Raw genomic sequence first — 18,201 nt, 5'->3', positions numbered from 1 at the left:
AAAACTTACTGATTCAAGCGCAATATAATGGCCCAGTCTGCTGCTGGTGGAAATGTTTGCGATATTTTTAGTGGCCATGCTGGCACGTTTTCCCCCCGATAAAAGGTTCCGTCGTGTCGTCGAAGGACATCAGATTGTTTATCGTGTCCCAAAATGATCGCCGATGGCTCGACGACAAGGTTTTCGATGAGGTCGATTGTTCGGTACACAAAGTAAACAGTCAATTACAACTTCCTGTAGAAATGGAGAAAGCGTTGATGTTCCCCCGTGAAGGAGAACTTGCTTTCGATCAAACAAATAAACAAACATATGGGAATGGAAAAACATAAATCGACCACATAGCAGACGATGCAGATTTTGTCGACAATATTAATAGACAGACAGCAGACTATTAATGATGAAAGAAGTTATAAACGTTCGTCACCACATCTTTTGTGACCATAACAACAGTTTGAACGGAAGTTATTAAACGTATGGTATCGGTGTTACATTACAGAAAATTACAGGTTTTAAATCGCAATTTAAATCAACTTTACTATTAGGTACTAAGACTTCGTCTTTTGACCACAAATCGGCAGTTTAAACTGGGCCAAATTTTACACACGGATTGCAATTTTGTGCGCAACCCCAGATCAACAAAGTGGGTCGATATTCAAAGCAAATAAACGCAGCGGGTATCAAACCACTCAAATTAGCGCTTCGTTGGCCTTTTCTCCGAAGCTTGGGGGCGAACACAGCTAAAATCAATACGTGCCAATTTGATTTCAAGGTTATACAAAAGCAACCGGTGTTGTTTTAAGCGCAAATGTCCCTTTGGTCGTTTTTAGAGGATCTTCTCCCTGACTAGAGTGCATTTGCATGGATCTGATTGCGAATGTTTGGCTTCTTTAAGGACACCGGTAATATTTCGATGCGCGGTTCGAGTTTTGCAAATTTTACAAGTGCTTCTATTTTTGGCCAAGACCTGATGAGGGCGGACGTCTAGTTTCAAAAAAAATCTGCAGTTCCTCTTTCCTTACAAGATTGAATTAAAATTATGGCCACTCACGCGAGGGAGAAAATAACAAACTTCAAAAAATAAAAGGTTTCTAGATTTGATATGTACCATGCAGTTATGGCAGAAAATGAGACTCCCAACTTGCTGGCGATTTTAAAAGTATCTTGATAACCTTAATACATTATTTGCAAAAGGATGTGTGTATTTATTTGATTGACAACGCCCGTTTAAAAACCTTCACCTTTCAACGCTCTTCTATTCGTTTTATTTTAGCAGGTCAACATAAAATCGGGCGACTAATTTGTTGTTGTGTTTGTGTCACGTTAACAATGTGTCAGCACGCATTTCCTCATCGTAGCGCGATCTTCACGAGCAAAATTCAATCTTATATCAGGTGTCTGGTGATCAACACAGGTTTGTTGAGTAGGGAGAAATACAAATACCTTTGAGGAAGACAAGGAACTGCTTTTTGCGGCCACTTAATCCCACGTTTCAAAAAAAAAGAAATCAATGCAGCGTCTGGTTTTTGCGAGTAACAACGTAATTTGGGTGTTTGATGAAACGCTTAAGTGGGAAAATAACTTCTAAGCGGGATTATCAAATTAAAACATACAATACGTTTAATTTTGGTATCGCTGTTTATCGTATCGCGGAAGTATGAAATACATAACACCAATGTTGGTGCGTTCCTCAATTTTATAAAGCGTGTGTTTTTATCTGGTTCTGGAAACGTAACTTTATGGTCAAAAATGTGGAAATAAACCACACGCCCGATGAAGTTATCAGAGTCCCACATCCTGTTGATGGCATTACAAGTCAGAAATGCCAATAACCGGACACATTTTGTCGATTGCAACGTGGATTCAAACGAATATTGTTATTGATTTCGTACCACGTCGTGAGATAGCATGGGTAAAATCTACTTCACGGATGTAACATTTACAAAAAGAAACATTTCCTGATGTTAACGGATGTCTGGTGGGTGGGTGGGGACGTAATTTATCATTTAAAATATCCGGCCGGCATCGCAACATCATTTCCAATGTTATAGTGTAATATATATAAACTAACCAAAAACGCAGTTTTTTGCCGCTGATCAACAATACCTGATATTATAAATGATTAATCACGCCTACTACCGTTGACATTGTGGGGAATGTCTCCTTTTGTTAACGTTATATCCGTAGAGAAGACCATACCAACCATATGTGAAACTATTCATGATGAAATCGGATAGTTTTGGCATTTATAACAATGAAGGCGGAAACAAGGTCATCAGAATGGCAAGGAGATGTAGTAAGTTGGATGTAGAGACACAAAAGCATGACGAATTGTCGGGAAACGTATCGGGGAGGAAAAGGCGTGTGACAAATTGCATCGCGGATGTGGGATCAATACACTGTCAACGATGTCCTGAGAATCACAATTGCCAGTAAAGGGGTGTGTATTTGGCTTGTTGATGGACACGTCCTGTTTCTGTTCATTATTTCTTGTGTGACTTCAAAGCTTTATTGTTGAAGCGGGTTGTTTATCTGAGCCTTTAACTAACGAATGTTTGTTAAGACACGAATAATTTACCCCGATGAAGCGTAGTTAAACAGCGGGCGAAACGTCGGTAAATAAAAATCTGCGTTTAATTGTACCAGAAGGACAGATTCTTTGCAACTACAATATGTGTGGCAGCAACAACAAGTAGTTTAGTTTTTTTAGAAAATTCACTATGACAAAGGTGGCTGTTCCTTGCATTTTTGTCTGAATTGTCCCAAAGCTTCATATTTATTAATCATACGAGACATATTTTGCCTGATGTATCACCGATGCGATTAAACTTCACCAATGTGTATGGGTTGATAAATAAGTACAAAATTTTTGGCTCTTTTTTTTCAAGAGGCGAAACTCAATCCACTACAAAACAAAATCCATTTATATGTGAGGGACAATGAGAAAAGAAGTTGGACGACAGGGTTAGTTTGCCCTTCAAATAATGAGTAAAATTTATTAAATAATAATTAAATTGCCGACAAGTGACTCCAGAACTATTTGTCGAATATTTCGGACACGCAAAGCGTCACGAAGTCATTTCAAAAATTCACTCATCTACATGATGTTACGCACAGAACACACGCTAAAAAGTCACAATGACGTCAACGCGACAGCTGCAGACTTCCAACTGCTTAATATTAGTTGAATGAAGATTTCTAGTATATTTAGAAACGTGAATCCGACGCAGCAACATAAATGCGATGTGACTTATCACCCTCACAGAACGCAAAATCTAACCCATCACGTACGGAATGCAATAAGTGATTTTACGCAGGACGCACAGCGCAGAACGATGATACGTGCGTCACCAACGTGCGTCAGTTGCATGACAACTTGTCGCAAACTTCCGTTCTTACATTCGGTTAATGGCGGTTATGTGACAAACCGTCGCATAAAAAACAGAAACGTGGTCGATCCAGTGTACACCAACACGAACTGCACTTATTTGTTGGCAGCTATTGAACTTCAGCAACTCGTTCCAGTAAAACCAAGGACAACAAACGGTTTGTGTCAGTAAAAATTCCTCTGTACAAGCACGAGTAAACGACAAAAACTTACATCGAACAATAGAAAGCCACAAAAGCTCTATGTAAGTATTGCGAAAATGTGACCTCTGCACTCTTAAACATTCCAGAAACCGATTCACAGAAATTAGGTTTGCATGAAACTGTGACGTCACACAAGTCATACTCACTTCTGTCATTCATAAAAACGAAGTATGGTGCTGTCGGCTGCTGACCAGTCAATGGACGCGGAAACGCGCCTTCCGGATCAGGTTGTGGCGTCATTAATTTGCCAGTGCACGCTATTTGCAAATGTTTGGCCATTTACGCGTCACGATGTCACGTGATAATTATGTGCACGTGACTGGAAGTTGTTCGCTCAAAAAAATGATTCAAATGGAGGTCAAAGTACAGAGTATAGGAATTTCGCACACGTTAAATGTAAAAACTGCCATCACGGCGCTTTCAGTCACGGCTCACGAAGCGTTTTGAAATAATAACATTCATTTGTGAACCTTTTTGGTTACACGATCGTCATTACGAGCACAAACCGAATTTGAGGTCCTTGATGGATTGTCATACATGTGACATTTAGTGTACAGAATCCAAGCAGACTTCATACCTTTTACAACGCAGAGGTGAACGCACCTCCTTTCCATAAATAGATATCATGTCCTAAGCAGTTTCATGAAACGCATAGGGTCAGGCGAAGTTCAGATTACAGCTTTGCGCAGATGGGAACCGGTTATGATTCGTGTCATTAACAATACCAGGAACTTTTAGTTTTGCGGACAAACAAGGTAAGATCGCCAATCTCAGAGCACAGACTTTACCTGCACATGATGGCGTCACATATTGTGCTCTACAACAGGACTTCAAATGTCTGTATTTGGCTGGCTTAAGTTAATCCAGGGTTCAATTCAAAACTGCGGCGACTTCATAAAAAAGAAGGGGCTTGTGGGAAAATGCGCCCTCGTGTGGACGCATGAGAGGAAAGAATGTCGTGAATCACTACGGGAAAAATATCGCAGTAAGGATTATATTTTGCTACTAAACCACAAACATTTAGTGTTAATTTACAAGTCACGACAAAGAAGCCTTTACCGCCCAACAGCCATCAAACAACGCTCTTACGTAGCTTACCTCGCCATATGATGTGAAATTTTAGAAAACTTTGTCTCTGCAAGTTCTGAATGCTTTGACCACAGTTTTTCCCTCGATGGGAAACAGATTTAAGCGATAAAATTACGTTCACATTAAAACTCAAATCCACATCACATAACGACGAGAAACGTGCTTCGCATTCGAACCATAACCACCCGATTAAAATCAGTTGCGGCCCACAGGTACTGCCAACGACTACAAACAAATGGATAAGCGTAACTTACGTAACTATTTCAACAATCTCGAGCAAGTGAAGGCTTGGACATCCCGATTTTTGCCTTAAAAATCTTTAGCACTTCCCAGTGCACTTTGGTCTGTAATCGCATCATCGATTTTGATTAAATATAAGATACTTTGAGTGATTTTTATAGCGATATTAAATTGCATTTTATCCCTCAGGCAATTCAGGATTTTTTAAAACATATAGGCCAAGTCGTTGTAACTTAAAATCTACCATTACTTGCAATAAGTTAGTCGGAATGTATCAAAAATTGTTACAACATCATCTGAAATCTTTGTAATTAAATTACATGAAAACAATTAGGTCGATGCTTTTTTAACTGAAATATGTGCTATGCGATGGCAAAATCTACTTCAAACAAATATATCAGTTGCAATTAATGTGGCGTATATATGGTAAACCATATTCCGGAAGGGTTTGTAGTTTCCAAGAAACGCAACAACCGACAACATATTCACCACAACACGCACGGGGATTACGAAGAAGAATTATGCCGTGTATTACCCACTCTTAACGATTAGGTTGTAACGGACAGGAACAACACAGCAAAGAGAGTTCGAGGAGAGTTCGCACTTCCTCTGTGGTGACAATATCTCCCTTAATGGGGAATAGGTATTCAAACAAGATCCTTGTCGCTGGTTTAGCGTTGGACGCCCTAAAGGGCACGCGAAATTTTCGTTGACAATGTTATAATTGAGAAAGCTGATTTGCATATTGCGAATCGATTTTACACAACAAGCGTGAAGAACGCCGGGATATCGGTCCTTAAATCGCGACTTAACTTAAAACCTTTCTGCGATTAAGGATCTACTCAGCTATTTTCTTTCCTTTCGGAGAAATGAGGAACTTGACACAGGAGTAAATGACATAAAATATCCGTGGAGAAAGGAGAAGTTAAATGACCGAACAACAACCACTACAAAACAATCTGGAAAACCCAACACTTATTGAAACTAAATCTTCACGAATATCACCTCTATTTTTTTAGCTTTGAGAAGCCACAATTCTATTTGAATAAGTACAGAATATTTCGGTGATATTTAATTTTGAATACCTGATAAGTAAAGCGGATCCGCTGGTACAACCAAGTACAGCAAGCTGGTTCATGTGGTTTTTGTGACATTTTCTTTATGAAAACATAATGTAGACTTTTCCTCTTTTTTCATATCAAGCGATTTTTTTGCAGCAATAACAGGTTTTTGCAGCAAAGAAATTTACTTTTGCAGAAAAAATCATGAGCAAAGCCAGGTTTCAACGCACTACACCCAAATATCACGTGATCAACAAACTTCCTTTGAAGAATGACAGGAGGAAATAATAAAAATACTTTTGCCACCATAGAGATCGTATCTCGATCGATGGCTTGTTTACAGCTTTTAGCGTGAGTGAGTTGCACGCAGGAGGCCGATGGACGATAAAACCGACCGAAAGCGGAAAGTAAACCGCTTTTTAGACCATTACCAGCCCTACATAACATATACGGTGTGATATCGGCGATTGTCAACGTCACATCATGTGGGTCAACGTACATGCTGTCTGGACGATTTTCCGAGAAGTTGATAAACGCAAAAGATTGATATCGTTGTTTTCGGCCAACGAGAAGAGGGTTTACTTGCCGCTGATCCTATCTCAGTGTTATATTAAAAAGCCACACTTTTATGTCAATGGGTGATGTGGACGAGGTTTGTGGATATATCAGTTCTCGTTCTGTTTTCATGAAATCAACATATACATTTTTAATCTAAAAACAACTGCGTGATGTTTTACATTACAAGGTGTGCTTCGGGCGAAGAGGTAATATATCTTTGAAAAAGGTGCGACGTGACATCAACCGTAAGAATATATAAACCCTTGCTGTAAGTATAAAGTCCACAGTGACCGGGCAAAAATTCGACAGATAATGTTCCAATGGGAAAGGAAAATTCTGAACTTCGTGAAATTCTGAAGGCACAAATACAAAACACGGGAGTGAGGTTGAATCAAAAAGTTGGGTTGGAATCAATTTATCTGAAAGGCTTAGGTTCAAAATTACTGTGGTATTCAAGATTCCAGTGTTTAGGAAAAGATTGCGACAAAATTTAATTACACAAGATTTAATTGTCTACTTTGTTTATACCAAGGTTATTATATCTATGATTGACACAAGTTTCCTTTTTTGTTTTTCATAATTGTTTGGAAGCAAATTACCATTACAATTCACATTCAGTAATTTACCATAGTTCCCACAATTTTGCGCACCACCAAAATAACCTGAAGGGTAAATTGACTAAAGTCACGTAACATACAACGTCACAGCCATCAGCTATGACGTAGGAAGAGTGCTCACAGTCATGGGCTGGAGGAGATGAACCCGGCAATTATGGCAGAACTCATACGGCGCCTCTCCAAATACGGCGATGGAATATAGTGTGTGGGGATTTGTTTTACAATTAACAAAATTAAACAACCGTGCGCATACCTAAACTGTAACAACGGTTGTGTTGTTATGACAACCCTTACTTTACTCTCCGGCGTTTAATTTCATGTGGAGCCAGGTAACAACGAACAAAATGATGGTATGAATTCTAAATCGTCACCTGCCCATCAGATACAACAACTCTGGATGAATCACGCAGGAAGCGGCAGGTCGCAAAAAGCGATGTTATCTCGCCAAACAATTGCTTTCGGCCGATGACGAGCAACAACATAACAGGGGGTGCGAGAAAACCATACGGCGTTTGTGCAAATCTGATTAGACGACATTATAAAAATTGCTCTTTCCTGGAGGCATACGGGGTCGCACACGTCACAAACCGTCCATAACAGAGCGCTCTGACGTTTCCAAGGCCTATTCTAGCGGGTCTCAGTCATTGCCGCCGACGTTCGTGCCGTGAATCAACAATCCGACAGATCCATTTTCGGCTTAGCGACGATAGGCGGCGTCGCAATTATGCTCTTCGAGGTCCTTGAGTCGGGCTTGGATCGGAGAAGTGGGTAATTTACGACGGGAAGAAGCTACACTTGCCGTGATTGGGCGTAAATTACCAAATTGCTCGAAAGCGAGATTGGTTTATGTTGGCACGGATTTAACATGCTGGGAAGAAGATAAGTGTGTGTTGAAACAAATGTAATACACGTACTTTCCATACGAATGGAGGCGGTTTAAATATGTTGACATACATATGCCAAAAACTGCAGTATTGGGTTTATGTAAATATTGTCCCTCTAACAACCAAATTGTCCACAAATAATCAATCAAAATAAATTCCTAAGCTTTTAAACCAATGAGAGTTTGACAGAGACTCAGTAACGGATCAATGCAGAAAATGATAAATAATTTTAAGTCGTCTGTCTGTTTCAAGTTTTTACGACATTTAAACCAATTACCAGAAATTGTCCACAAATAACCAATAAAATTAAATTCTGTGTACAAACAAATTAAGGAACTTGACAACAACACAAAACGGTTCCATGCAGAGAAACAAATATGTTCAAATCCATTGAAAGTCCGTTCTCTAAAGTGAAACTTAACCTCAGGCACAAAGACACTCGACAAAGCCGACATTTACATTCGAAACACGTGAAATTGCGATCAAGCAAACCTGTTCAAGCCTAATGACGGCAATCCTAATTGGCCACTTTGATTAAATCATACAAACTACAAGAGCCGAGTCATTACTTGAAACAAATCACACACGCGGCGTTGTATGAAAGATTGTGTGGCGGTGATATTAGTTCCGGTACAGCTTACGCAATTAATTATTCCTCAGAAAGTTGGCGGGATTTTGTTACGCCAGGAGTTGAAAGGTCGATTTACACGATGTGCTAAGTGGAGTCTCGTTGCCATCTATCTGATCAATCAACCACTGGTGGGAAGGAAGTTTTCAAGGCGCCAGTGGAAATGGCCTGTCCTTCCGAATCATTCATTCCATCAATCAGCTTATGGGCTCGAATCCTCTTCGTGCAGCGTTAGTGCATAGATTTGCTGACACGTAGTTGTACATTTATTTTGGGGAGACCACTTACTGTATAGTCCATAAACCATTAAAAAGACGGTGACCGATTTAAGGCTTTGCAAATTTTTGGCGTTCTGCATCATGAGATTCGCAACCTAGTTTGTGCATCATCTGTGTGAACTTAAGGGAAACAATATAGGAATTGCAGGACTTCGGGCAAGTTGGCCCAAGGGCGGTTTACACATACAACAAACTACAACAATCCCAGAGGGCGAGCAACAAGCCTTTTGATTGTCGTGAAAACAAGCAAGCGGCGCACAACCGCATGAGTGATACGTATGTGTCGGGCCGTATTGCGTAGAAGGAAGGTGATAAGGGTGTTTGTCGATCAACGCCTCGGCCTGTTTGGAGATTAAATCGCACAGCTTCTCTCAAGGTGCACAATTGAACAGGGCTACCAGCGTGCGTCATCGATGCAGCGAATTGCCCATTGGCTGTTTGGGGTTGGTGTTTTTGAAATTAGGTGGTGCGCGGACATCGTTGGTGAAACGTTTTATCGCCTGTCGTTAGACATGCCAATGAACTCCACAATTATTTCACCTGTTTGGGTGGTCCGCAAAAACAACGCCAGGAAATTTAATGAAAAATCGCGCGTTGTTGTAGCATCGAAATGTTGTAACACATAAGAACCGACGTCTCCGATTAAAGATAGACAATGTGTTTGCTGGATGGTATTACAATAAAATTACTTATAACTTTTGAAAACACGACAGCTCTGTGACGTATAATATATCCAACCAATCACGCTCTACAAAATAGTTACTGCTGCAAAATTATTGAATGGTACAAAAGTCTCACGTTACAATATAACAACCAGAAACAAATGGAAACTTATTACTGCAAAACAATTTATTAACATGCCATTTTTTTAGGGTTTTTACCTTTTGACTTTCGCGCGTATACGGAATTGCTTACTTAAGAATTTTGCGTTAACGTAACACAACTTCTTGTTTCTGTACTCCTAGCGGTTGCAGAAAATTATGATGCCTGGTAACGCAAAACATATTTTTCTGAACAAGTTATCTACCAAGTATTGTCACCAACATGTACTAAATATTGAAGTCGAAGTCAAGTGAGAAAAAAAAATAATTTATTATGAAAAAAATTATCTTTTCTGATACGTGGAGATTATTTCATAACAAACTTGATTTCAAAAAAGCTTTGCGACACAAAACAACAACAGTTAAGACCGGTTCCTTAATTTGGCATCATATTGAAGTTCGCTAGTTTATTAAAATGACTGAATCATCAGTTTCTGCCAATGTGGTTTCAGTTCGGATGACGAAACAAAAATAACCGTTTTTCCAGAAGGGATTTAACGCGTGTGGGTGGATGACTTGATACAATAAGAACTCATGTTGAAACAATAACGCGTGGGTTAAGAAAAACGAGGTTGGTGCTGAGGAACTGGAGGGAATGATGGAAATTTCACTCGTTTCGATTAGAGGTTGTTTGCGCAACCATGATTGATGCGTCTGGGAGTTTTTTTCCTCTGTCAACGACCACGTGTACAACTGTATAGCGGTCGTGTTGTCCCAAGTACAGCACAACAATAGGAAAAAGTTTTCAAGTTTCATAGCATTATCAAAAAAATCACACAAATAGCAACCCATGCTTTTACTCGCCGGCCAGTTCTCAGATTTTATGCAATCAAAATCACTGAAGTCGAACCTCAGCACATGGAGTAAACAATTGAATGAATCCGGTTATAGTTGACACAGGGTGATTGTTAGATGCCCATAAGCAGGCACTACGCAACAACCGCAAGTGACGCATCAAAAGTCGGATGCGTATTACGAAGCATAGCAACAAAAATCACGTTCTGACAACATTATCTTCCTGCAGGAAGTGAGCAAGGCGTCCGCTACACACGTGTGTATGCAAATGGTTGCATCCCGTCAGTGTATGGCGAAAACGATTTTTTTCGCCCAAGATGTCATTTTCTACAACAGAAGAAAGCTTTTTTACTGGCTGCCCTGTTTCGCGTATGCAAATTACTATTCCGGGACTGACTTCACGCATGCCGTTGTTTACATTTGAATCTTTGAATGTAAATGTGCCGGCAGTAGCTGTTGAGATCTTTAGCTCAAGCGTGTTGAGAATTTCCAAGTCACAGCACTACCTTAATATGAACATGGATGCGAGTATAAGGGATCAAAATTAAGCTGTCTATCACACATTGGTATGATGTTGCAACTACCAATATATGCGCATTAGCGTTACCAAACTTTAAGTCACACATAAATTAATCACGTTAAGTAACGACCACATTATATCTAAAAGAAGAACAAACAAGCGTTTGAAGGCAAAACAACACGACTACGTGTGATGGACATGACGTGGTCCACGCACTGTCCATCAGACATCACGTCACTTTCGCTGATCACCCAACAAGTTTGACGTCAATAGTGGGTGCGGTGTAGCTTCACGGGGTTATCAGTCAGTTTCACATGCAAAAAGAGTATTTCGGTGGCGTCAAACAAGAAATTAACATGTCGTTACACTGAACAACAAGCAGACATATGTGTGGTTTGCAGCTGCTACCAGAAAGCACGGGTTTACCTTTCACCACAAGGAATACGGGTTTACCCTCAGCACAATGACATTATTTTTGCAGCTGCTAGCGACGCCGTAACAAAATTAATTTTCGTTTTCCAAAAGGATGTAAACCTTCACGGTGTTGGTCACGTCAATAGGTTGGGATGACTTTTACGCTCAAAGGTGAAAAGCCCGCTACAAAGCCTATAGGTTTTGGGCTTAAGTATCATAGGAGAAATTACACCATATATCAGGCGTGGGCGTGTGTTTGGAAACGCCTTTATGGTTCCTTATTGGAAAAACCCAAGAGGACAAAGGAATTATGAAAGCTTCAAATAAAAGGATGACACAAGACATGGTGCGTGCAAGGTTTTCCTTAGTGATGATTTGGTCACCAACAATTTGTTAAATACCAAAGTGGAAAGTTTTCAACATACAAAAAAAATAATATTATTAACATTAAAGCAGAGAACACTAAACAAATCATAAACCCGCTTGAGGAAAATATACGTGACATGGGTGCGATTTTTGTTGACACAATTATACCTGTTTTACTTTTTTTGTATAAAATCCTTTTCATCATCTCAACAAACACGCTTTAACGATCCTATAACCACACGTCAAACGTCTACCCGACTACCTCTCGAATACCCAGAAAGCCGACGCGAAACCCACACGAATGTTGAGCCCGCATTGCCTTAGCCATTTTTCATTGTGGAACTGAAAGTTGACAGAAACTTCCGAAGGCAACAAAGAGTGATTAATATTCCTACAGCACATAAAATCTGACATGAAAGCTGCCAAGTCACGATTACTGCCCAAAAATCATTTCAATCAACATAAAAAATTCAAGGTAGAATTAATTTGGCTTCACAAACTTGTTACACAAAACAGGGTTTAATCTCAACATAAATATATCTTTGTGTTTACCTATCATGAGTATTTTTCGATTGTTGATTTTCAAACACAACAAGAAATGTTTTTCCCTCAAGAAACATTGAAAAGTTCGTCCGAACACACACTGACTAATAAAGTCAAATAATTAAACATGCACCAAGTAGGGACGTCAGTAATTATCATTTTACTTCCGCGCTTGGCAAAATCATCAGACGCATTTCCGAAATGATTGAAGTTTCTGTGATGGGTCAAACAAGACCAACGTTCTGTTTTTCCACAAACAGAATTAGGATAATTGATCTAAACATGACTAATCGCGGTTTAGTTACTTTGTTGAACTTGATTCCCCAAGTAACACCTGCTTACAATTGCATCAATGACCCAGGGTAACCTGTTGATTGAACGTTAATGAATCATCATCCATAAGACTTTGCCGCCACCTAGCGGCGATTGTGTTTTTGCAGTTGAACAGAAAGAGAGAGTAAATACTTGTAACTAAACTAAGAAACACATTCTGCAATTTGTAACGGACGGAATACTGGTATATATACAGTATTATATAACAACTACATCAGCACAAATTTTCAAGAGTTCGGTAATTTTCGGTTTACACGCAGCTTCCTCCAATGAAGATATCATTAATATCTATTTTAAGTTTTTAGGTAAGGGTATAGGCTCGTTGGATGTTAAGCCAACTTTTATTGCCGCACGTGAAAAATAGCCCGGTGATAAGGTAGTTAAAATAAAGTAAATCGATAGAAAAAACAGCACCTGCCCTACACAAATAAATCAAAGAATATAATTGGAGGCAGAGGTACGTAACAATAAAACACACTACAGTTGAAACAAGTGCAATTCGTTGAACAACCTTCATTTTCACTTTGATTACCTGCTTAAATTTTTAATTGTGGCAAACGATTGATTAACCAACAGTCCAACTTATCCCAAACCCTGGCAGGTGTATTGAACAACACAACAGTAAATAGACAACCACATTCACGACGATTCTATTTTTTCTGCAAATTGCCTCCTGTCAAAGACATGTTAGGTTGAGTTGAGTTTGTGTTTGAACATGCTTAGCTTTGAGCAAACCATGTGTGTATACAGTTGAATATTCAGTCCACACACGGATTCATGTTGAATCCAAAAATCTATAGTATATATATATCATGTATCTGACAAATTCCTAACCAAGATATAAGAATGCCAAAAAACTGCCCTTTCGAAACAGTGCTTACACCCCCCAAAATCTACTAAAAAATCGACCCGAAGACAGAGGAAAGGCAAGTTAATATGCGCATCAAATGCATTAACACTACGTGAGGGATTTCAGGGTTCTCCACTGGCTCCACGCTGGTTCCGACTGACAGCTTGTTACCACCACCGCCATTTTGACGTCACAATCAGCGTAGAACGGGCGCTGGTCTCTTACGGATGGCGTGCGAAGCTGCTTTTGCGATGGCACGCGGCGATAGGACGCCACGGCGATTAAAGCGCATTTCGAAGTGTCAAAGTCGTGGACGGCCGCTGGGAGAATGACAGTGATTTGGTTTGACCGTCGGTGAAAATGTGCCGCAAGAAATATCTTTGTTTTTTGCCTACTTGCTTGTCACACTGGTTTGCAACACAGAGTAGTGGACCAACGTACGAGTGATGTTGCAACAACACAAGATAAGATGAATATCATGCACGCCCGAGTTTCTAGCGTTCTTCCCCTCTACGGTGTTATGTGAAAGTTCTGTTGTAAATCACGGTGAAAACAAGACAACATAACAATGAAGTCCTAAACCCTTCAATTTAGAGGCGTAGAAATTCCATGTTATGTTAGCGAACCACGATGTACTTGTTTGTTACGTCATAGGTAAACTTCAAATAACGAATAATTTCTAGTCCAAGTAAATCTCTGGAAAATCAAAGAGTTTCTGTTACAACACAACCGAACACAGAAGAAAATATCGATTGAAACGATGCAGTCGGGGGACCCTAATTAGGAAACAAGCTTTCACAGTAAGCAATTAGTCATTAGGAAAACGGAACTGCGGTTATTGGCGGATCAACGGGTCGCCCACGAGAAAAGGAATTCTGTCACTCCGCCCCACTCAACTTCCGGCATTAATAAATAATGAGTTTGTCGGCTTTCCCCATTTGAAGGAGTTTCTTGCACACAAACTAACCGCGAAGCCACGAATAGCAAATTGGAAAGTTACGTGGTTGTGCAGTTTCCAAGGCAACAGTGAATCGATGTGTTCGAAATGTATGCGACATAAGCTTGTCATAACACCGCCAGTCACACAATATTGTGTTTGCTCTAGAGTGATATTCACAAATACAAAATTTCGGGATATTTGTAAAAGAACGCAAAAAACATTTGTCAATAATTAAGTACATTGGTTTTCAGTAAATGTGTTTCGAAAACGGTTTGTGCGTATTTCAATCACTTTCGTTTCGAAATTAAAACTAAAATTTCCTCTCAAAGGTTGGTGCATGACTCGCCTAATGGAGGTCAACAAGGTTCGCTTGGAGAACTCCCCTCATTCACTTTTTAAACAAAAAAATAGAATCACTCCACTCACGTGACTTCGCTTCACGCTTACGATCACGTGATCTCTCTTTCCGGCGCTCCTCCGACTCCTCGTGCTCATCCATTCGCTTTCCGTGCTCCGAGTGTTCGAGGACGGTCGTCATGTCGATAAGATCGGGCGGCTCCATCGGATTATTGAGATACAATCTGCGTTGAACACAGTTATTACGACACAATGGCTCGGCCGTGACGAAACGCGCTTGCAAACAGGTAAACACAAACGCATAAACAAACAAACAGACCATGCCGCGCGTAAAGCAAGCCTTGTGCACGCGAGAGGTTACCAAAGGTCAAGATTGAATTAATTGAACATATTTGATATGAAAGGTGGGGTTCTACCGACCTACATTATTCAGGTGATGCGTATAGAAGAATTCTAAACAGCTTTGAAGTGAAAGGTAAAAAAAAGTTTTGAATAAGTTTTCTGAGCATAAGTTTTGCAATTGAGTTGAATCTTCACTTGCAAATATTTATTTTGTTATTTACAAATATTCAAAAGAAAAAAAATCCTTTTGCGAAATAAAATTAGATACAAAGTATACTCAAAAAAACGAAACAAAAAGTAACCTAGGGTTGGTACCACTGCAATAACTCGGGTTGTTTGTTGCCAGAAATATCTTTTACTCTTTTTAACTTTTGGCCAAAAAGGTTGAGACAAAATGGAAGTGATGTAGGCATGACATGGAAGCAAGGATAAAAACAAACTGACGTATTCACAAAACATTCCATTTCGGCGACTTCCCCCAAGCAGCCAATCAGGTACGATGTCTGCTTAGTAACGACCAGTGACTCACAGCGATTGGAGGTAATTCGACGGAAACAAGCATTTCGGTCGCCTTTCTCCTTTCGCCAAAGCGGTACTTATGAATGACCAGCACTGTTAGGTCGAACGACCTAAACACTTTTCGACTAAGGGGATGTTGTTATTGGCCGACTGTGGTTCTATTGTTGCAGCTTGTATGGTTGCTAGGCGACCTTATGTCGGAGAAACGGTTCACAGAAATCAGACATAAAGAGAAAGAGTTAACAAATATCATATTAGCGTGGATGAATAAATAACCGTTAATTGTACTTCCAAGTTAGTACATGCTGCTTTAAGGGTGGTCACTGATGTAGTGGGACATAAAAATCTACGACCATACAACAATGCAGTAATACGTTTCAATCTGTGTTCCTGAAAATTTACAAAATAAATAAACCACAGATTTGAACATTTTTGACGATCTTTATAATATAAAATCGCAATATAATGCATTGCAAAACTTATTCGCCGCGAGGAACAAATTGCCAAGACGGACTAAAAACAAATCACGCTGAATAATGAAGGGCCCAGAAGTTTCATCGGATACACCAAAAGACAAGGGCGACAAGACGGTAGCAGATAAAACCGGTTTGGCGGGAAATATTTCATAACCTCTTGTGTTTGTTTGATGACAGTTTGTGTCGTAAAAGCACACATCACATATACATGTAGTTTTGCAGAATGTGTCCAATATTTAGTCGCACTTTACATGGCATTTAATGAAACACAACATTCGCTAATCAAGAAACCGAAAAACCATCATATATCCTAGGGTTTACAAACCACAAATTTTAAAAATAATCGACGATTACAGAAACAAACAGATCATTTAAAAGCAAGATAAGGTCACCATAGATACAAATGATGACGTTGCTTTCTTACCTACCCAAAAAAAACAAATATACCAAGCAAATAAAACATGCTTTGGGTCCAATTTAGGGCAAAATAATGTACCATGACACAGCCAAGAAACTCAGTGTTCAGCTGACAGCTGTGGTAACGCCTTATGGGACGAACCTTTCTCCTACGGGATTCCGGAAATCAAACTAAGCGGGTTTTGAAAAGTTGATGAATGATGCATGGGGGCGTTTTGAAAACTTTCAAACTTTCAAAAAATTGTGATTTTGTTTTTTTGGTTGGAAGAAGTGTTTCGTGTTGACGCAATAATGACAGCGTAATGCCATGAGTACGATAATTTAAACATGTTTTTTGTCAATTGAAAAACAATTAAAGGCAATTTGCGATAGCTTGACAGCGACATACGAGTTATAAGAGGCCTTAAAATGATTCACACAATTTCGAGCGAAATCAAAGGAGAAATTTCACTGATGTGGAGTTAGTATTCACAAACTACAGTCGCCTGTGCCACCAAGCAACAGGGACTGCCATGTATTGTCCTATCCCAAGTACTAGCGTGTAATGAAATTATGCAACATTATTGAAGTGCTTCTTTATGTGGACACGGCACAATATCAAAATGTTGTTTTGCTTACCTATTCCGGCCATAGAATGTCACTGATAATACCTAACGTCGCTTTCTTTTGCGCTTTTGCGCGAATTTCCGCGTGGTCGATTTTACTTGGGCCCTGATATCACAAAATGTAAAGCGTTTTATCCAACCAAGATATTGGCACAGGATACGATAACAATGTTACATTCAACCCTTGTTTCAAACTACTTTTCTTAAATGCATATTTAAGCCCAGGAGAATGACCTTTTTTGGAAACAAACACTTTCGCCATCACGCGACAAAATTCCCGCACTTATGAGGCGTGGTGTGGTGCAAAACCTCCAATTGGCGAAACTTATCGACGCTTTTGTGCGGCGTGACTAATGTGGTGGGGACGCGTAATCGTGGAAAGTGTTCAAACGAGTTTTGGCAAAGTCGACATTCGCGTTACGTACAACTGGCGAGGAAAATTGAAAATTTGTGGAAAAAACAAAAATTCGCATCCTTTTTGGCAACATGTGTAAATTTGGGAAAGAAACATTACGCACAAACGCAGCCATATAAGTAAAAACAACTGTAGGATCAGCGAACTCACAACAAATGACGTTCGTATATTCAGAAGGAACAGGGCCTATAATTATTATAATAATTAATGGGTTTTCCAATCTAAGGACCTACAAAAACGCAAAAACAGAAGACAGAGTCAGCACTGTGTTACATGTAGAGAAGCTACAACATTATTTTCTTCCGTTGCAAAACTTGCGCAGTGAATTTGAAACACGGGAAGCTAGCACGAAACGACTCAGAATTGTTGTTCATTGGCCAACAACTACCTGGAAGACCATGTGACATTTCCGATCACAACAATATTGTTCATGTACAGTTCCACTTCTCAAACCAACGATTCGGATTAGCAGCATCAGACACAACCACTTTTATGGTAATTTCAAATAAAAATTCCGACTGTCATGTCCATTTATCTCCACAACT

General features: G+C 39.7%; 1 protein-coding gene across 1 annotated transcript in view; it reads right to left on the bottom strand.

Moving 5' to 3' along the window:
• LOC145904081 (activated CDC42 kinase 1-like) overlaps positions 1-18,201 on the bottom strand; it is a 51,324-nt gene that overhangs the window by 20,462 nt on the left and 12,661 nt on the right. The window contains exon 12 of the mRNA XM_082992311.1: positions 14,952-15,106. Within this exon, the coding sequence (XP_082848437.1) occupies positions 14,952-15,106 (155 nt within the window). The remainder of the gene's footprint in view (positions 1-14,951; positions 15,107-18,201) is intronic.

Source organism: Ascidia mentula, chromosome 5 (assembly GCF_947561715.1).
Source record: "Ascidia mentula chromosome 5, kaAscMent1.1, whole genome shotgun sequence".
Taxonomy (NCBI): Eukaryota; Metazoa; Chordata; class Ascidiacea; order Phlebobranchia; family Ascidiidae; genus Ascidia; species Ascidia mentula.
The sequence above is the reverse complement of the archived record's forward strand: the minus strand, read 5'-3'. Positions and strand labels throughout refer to the sequence as shown.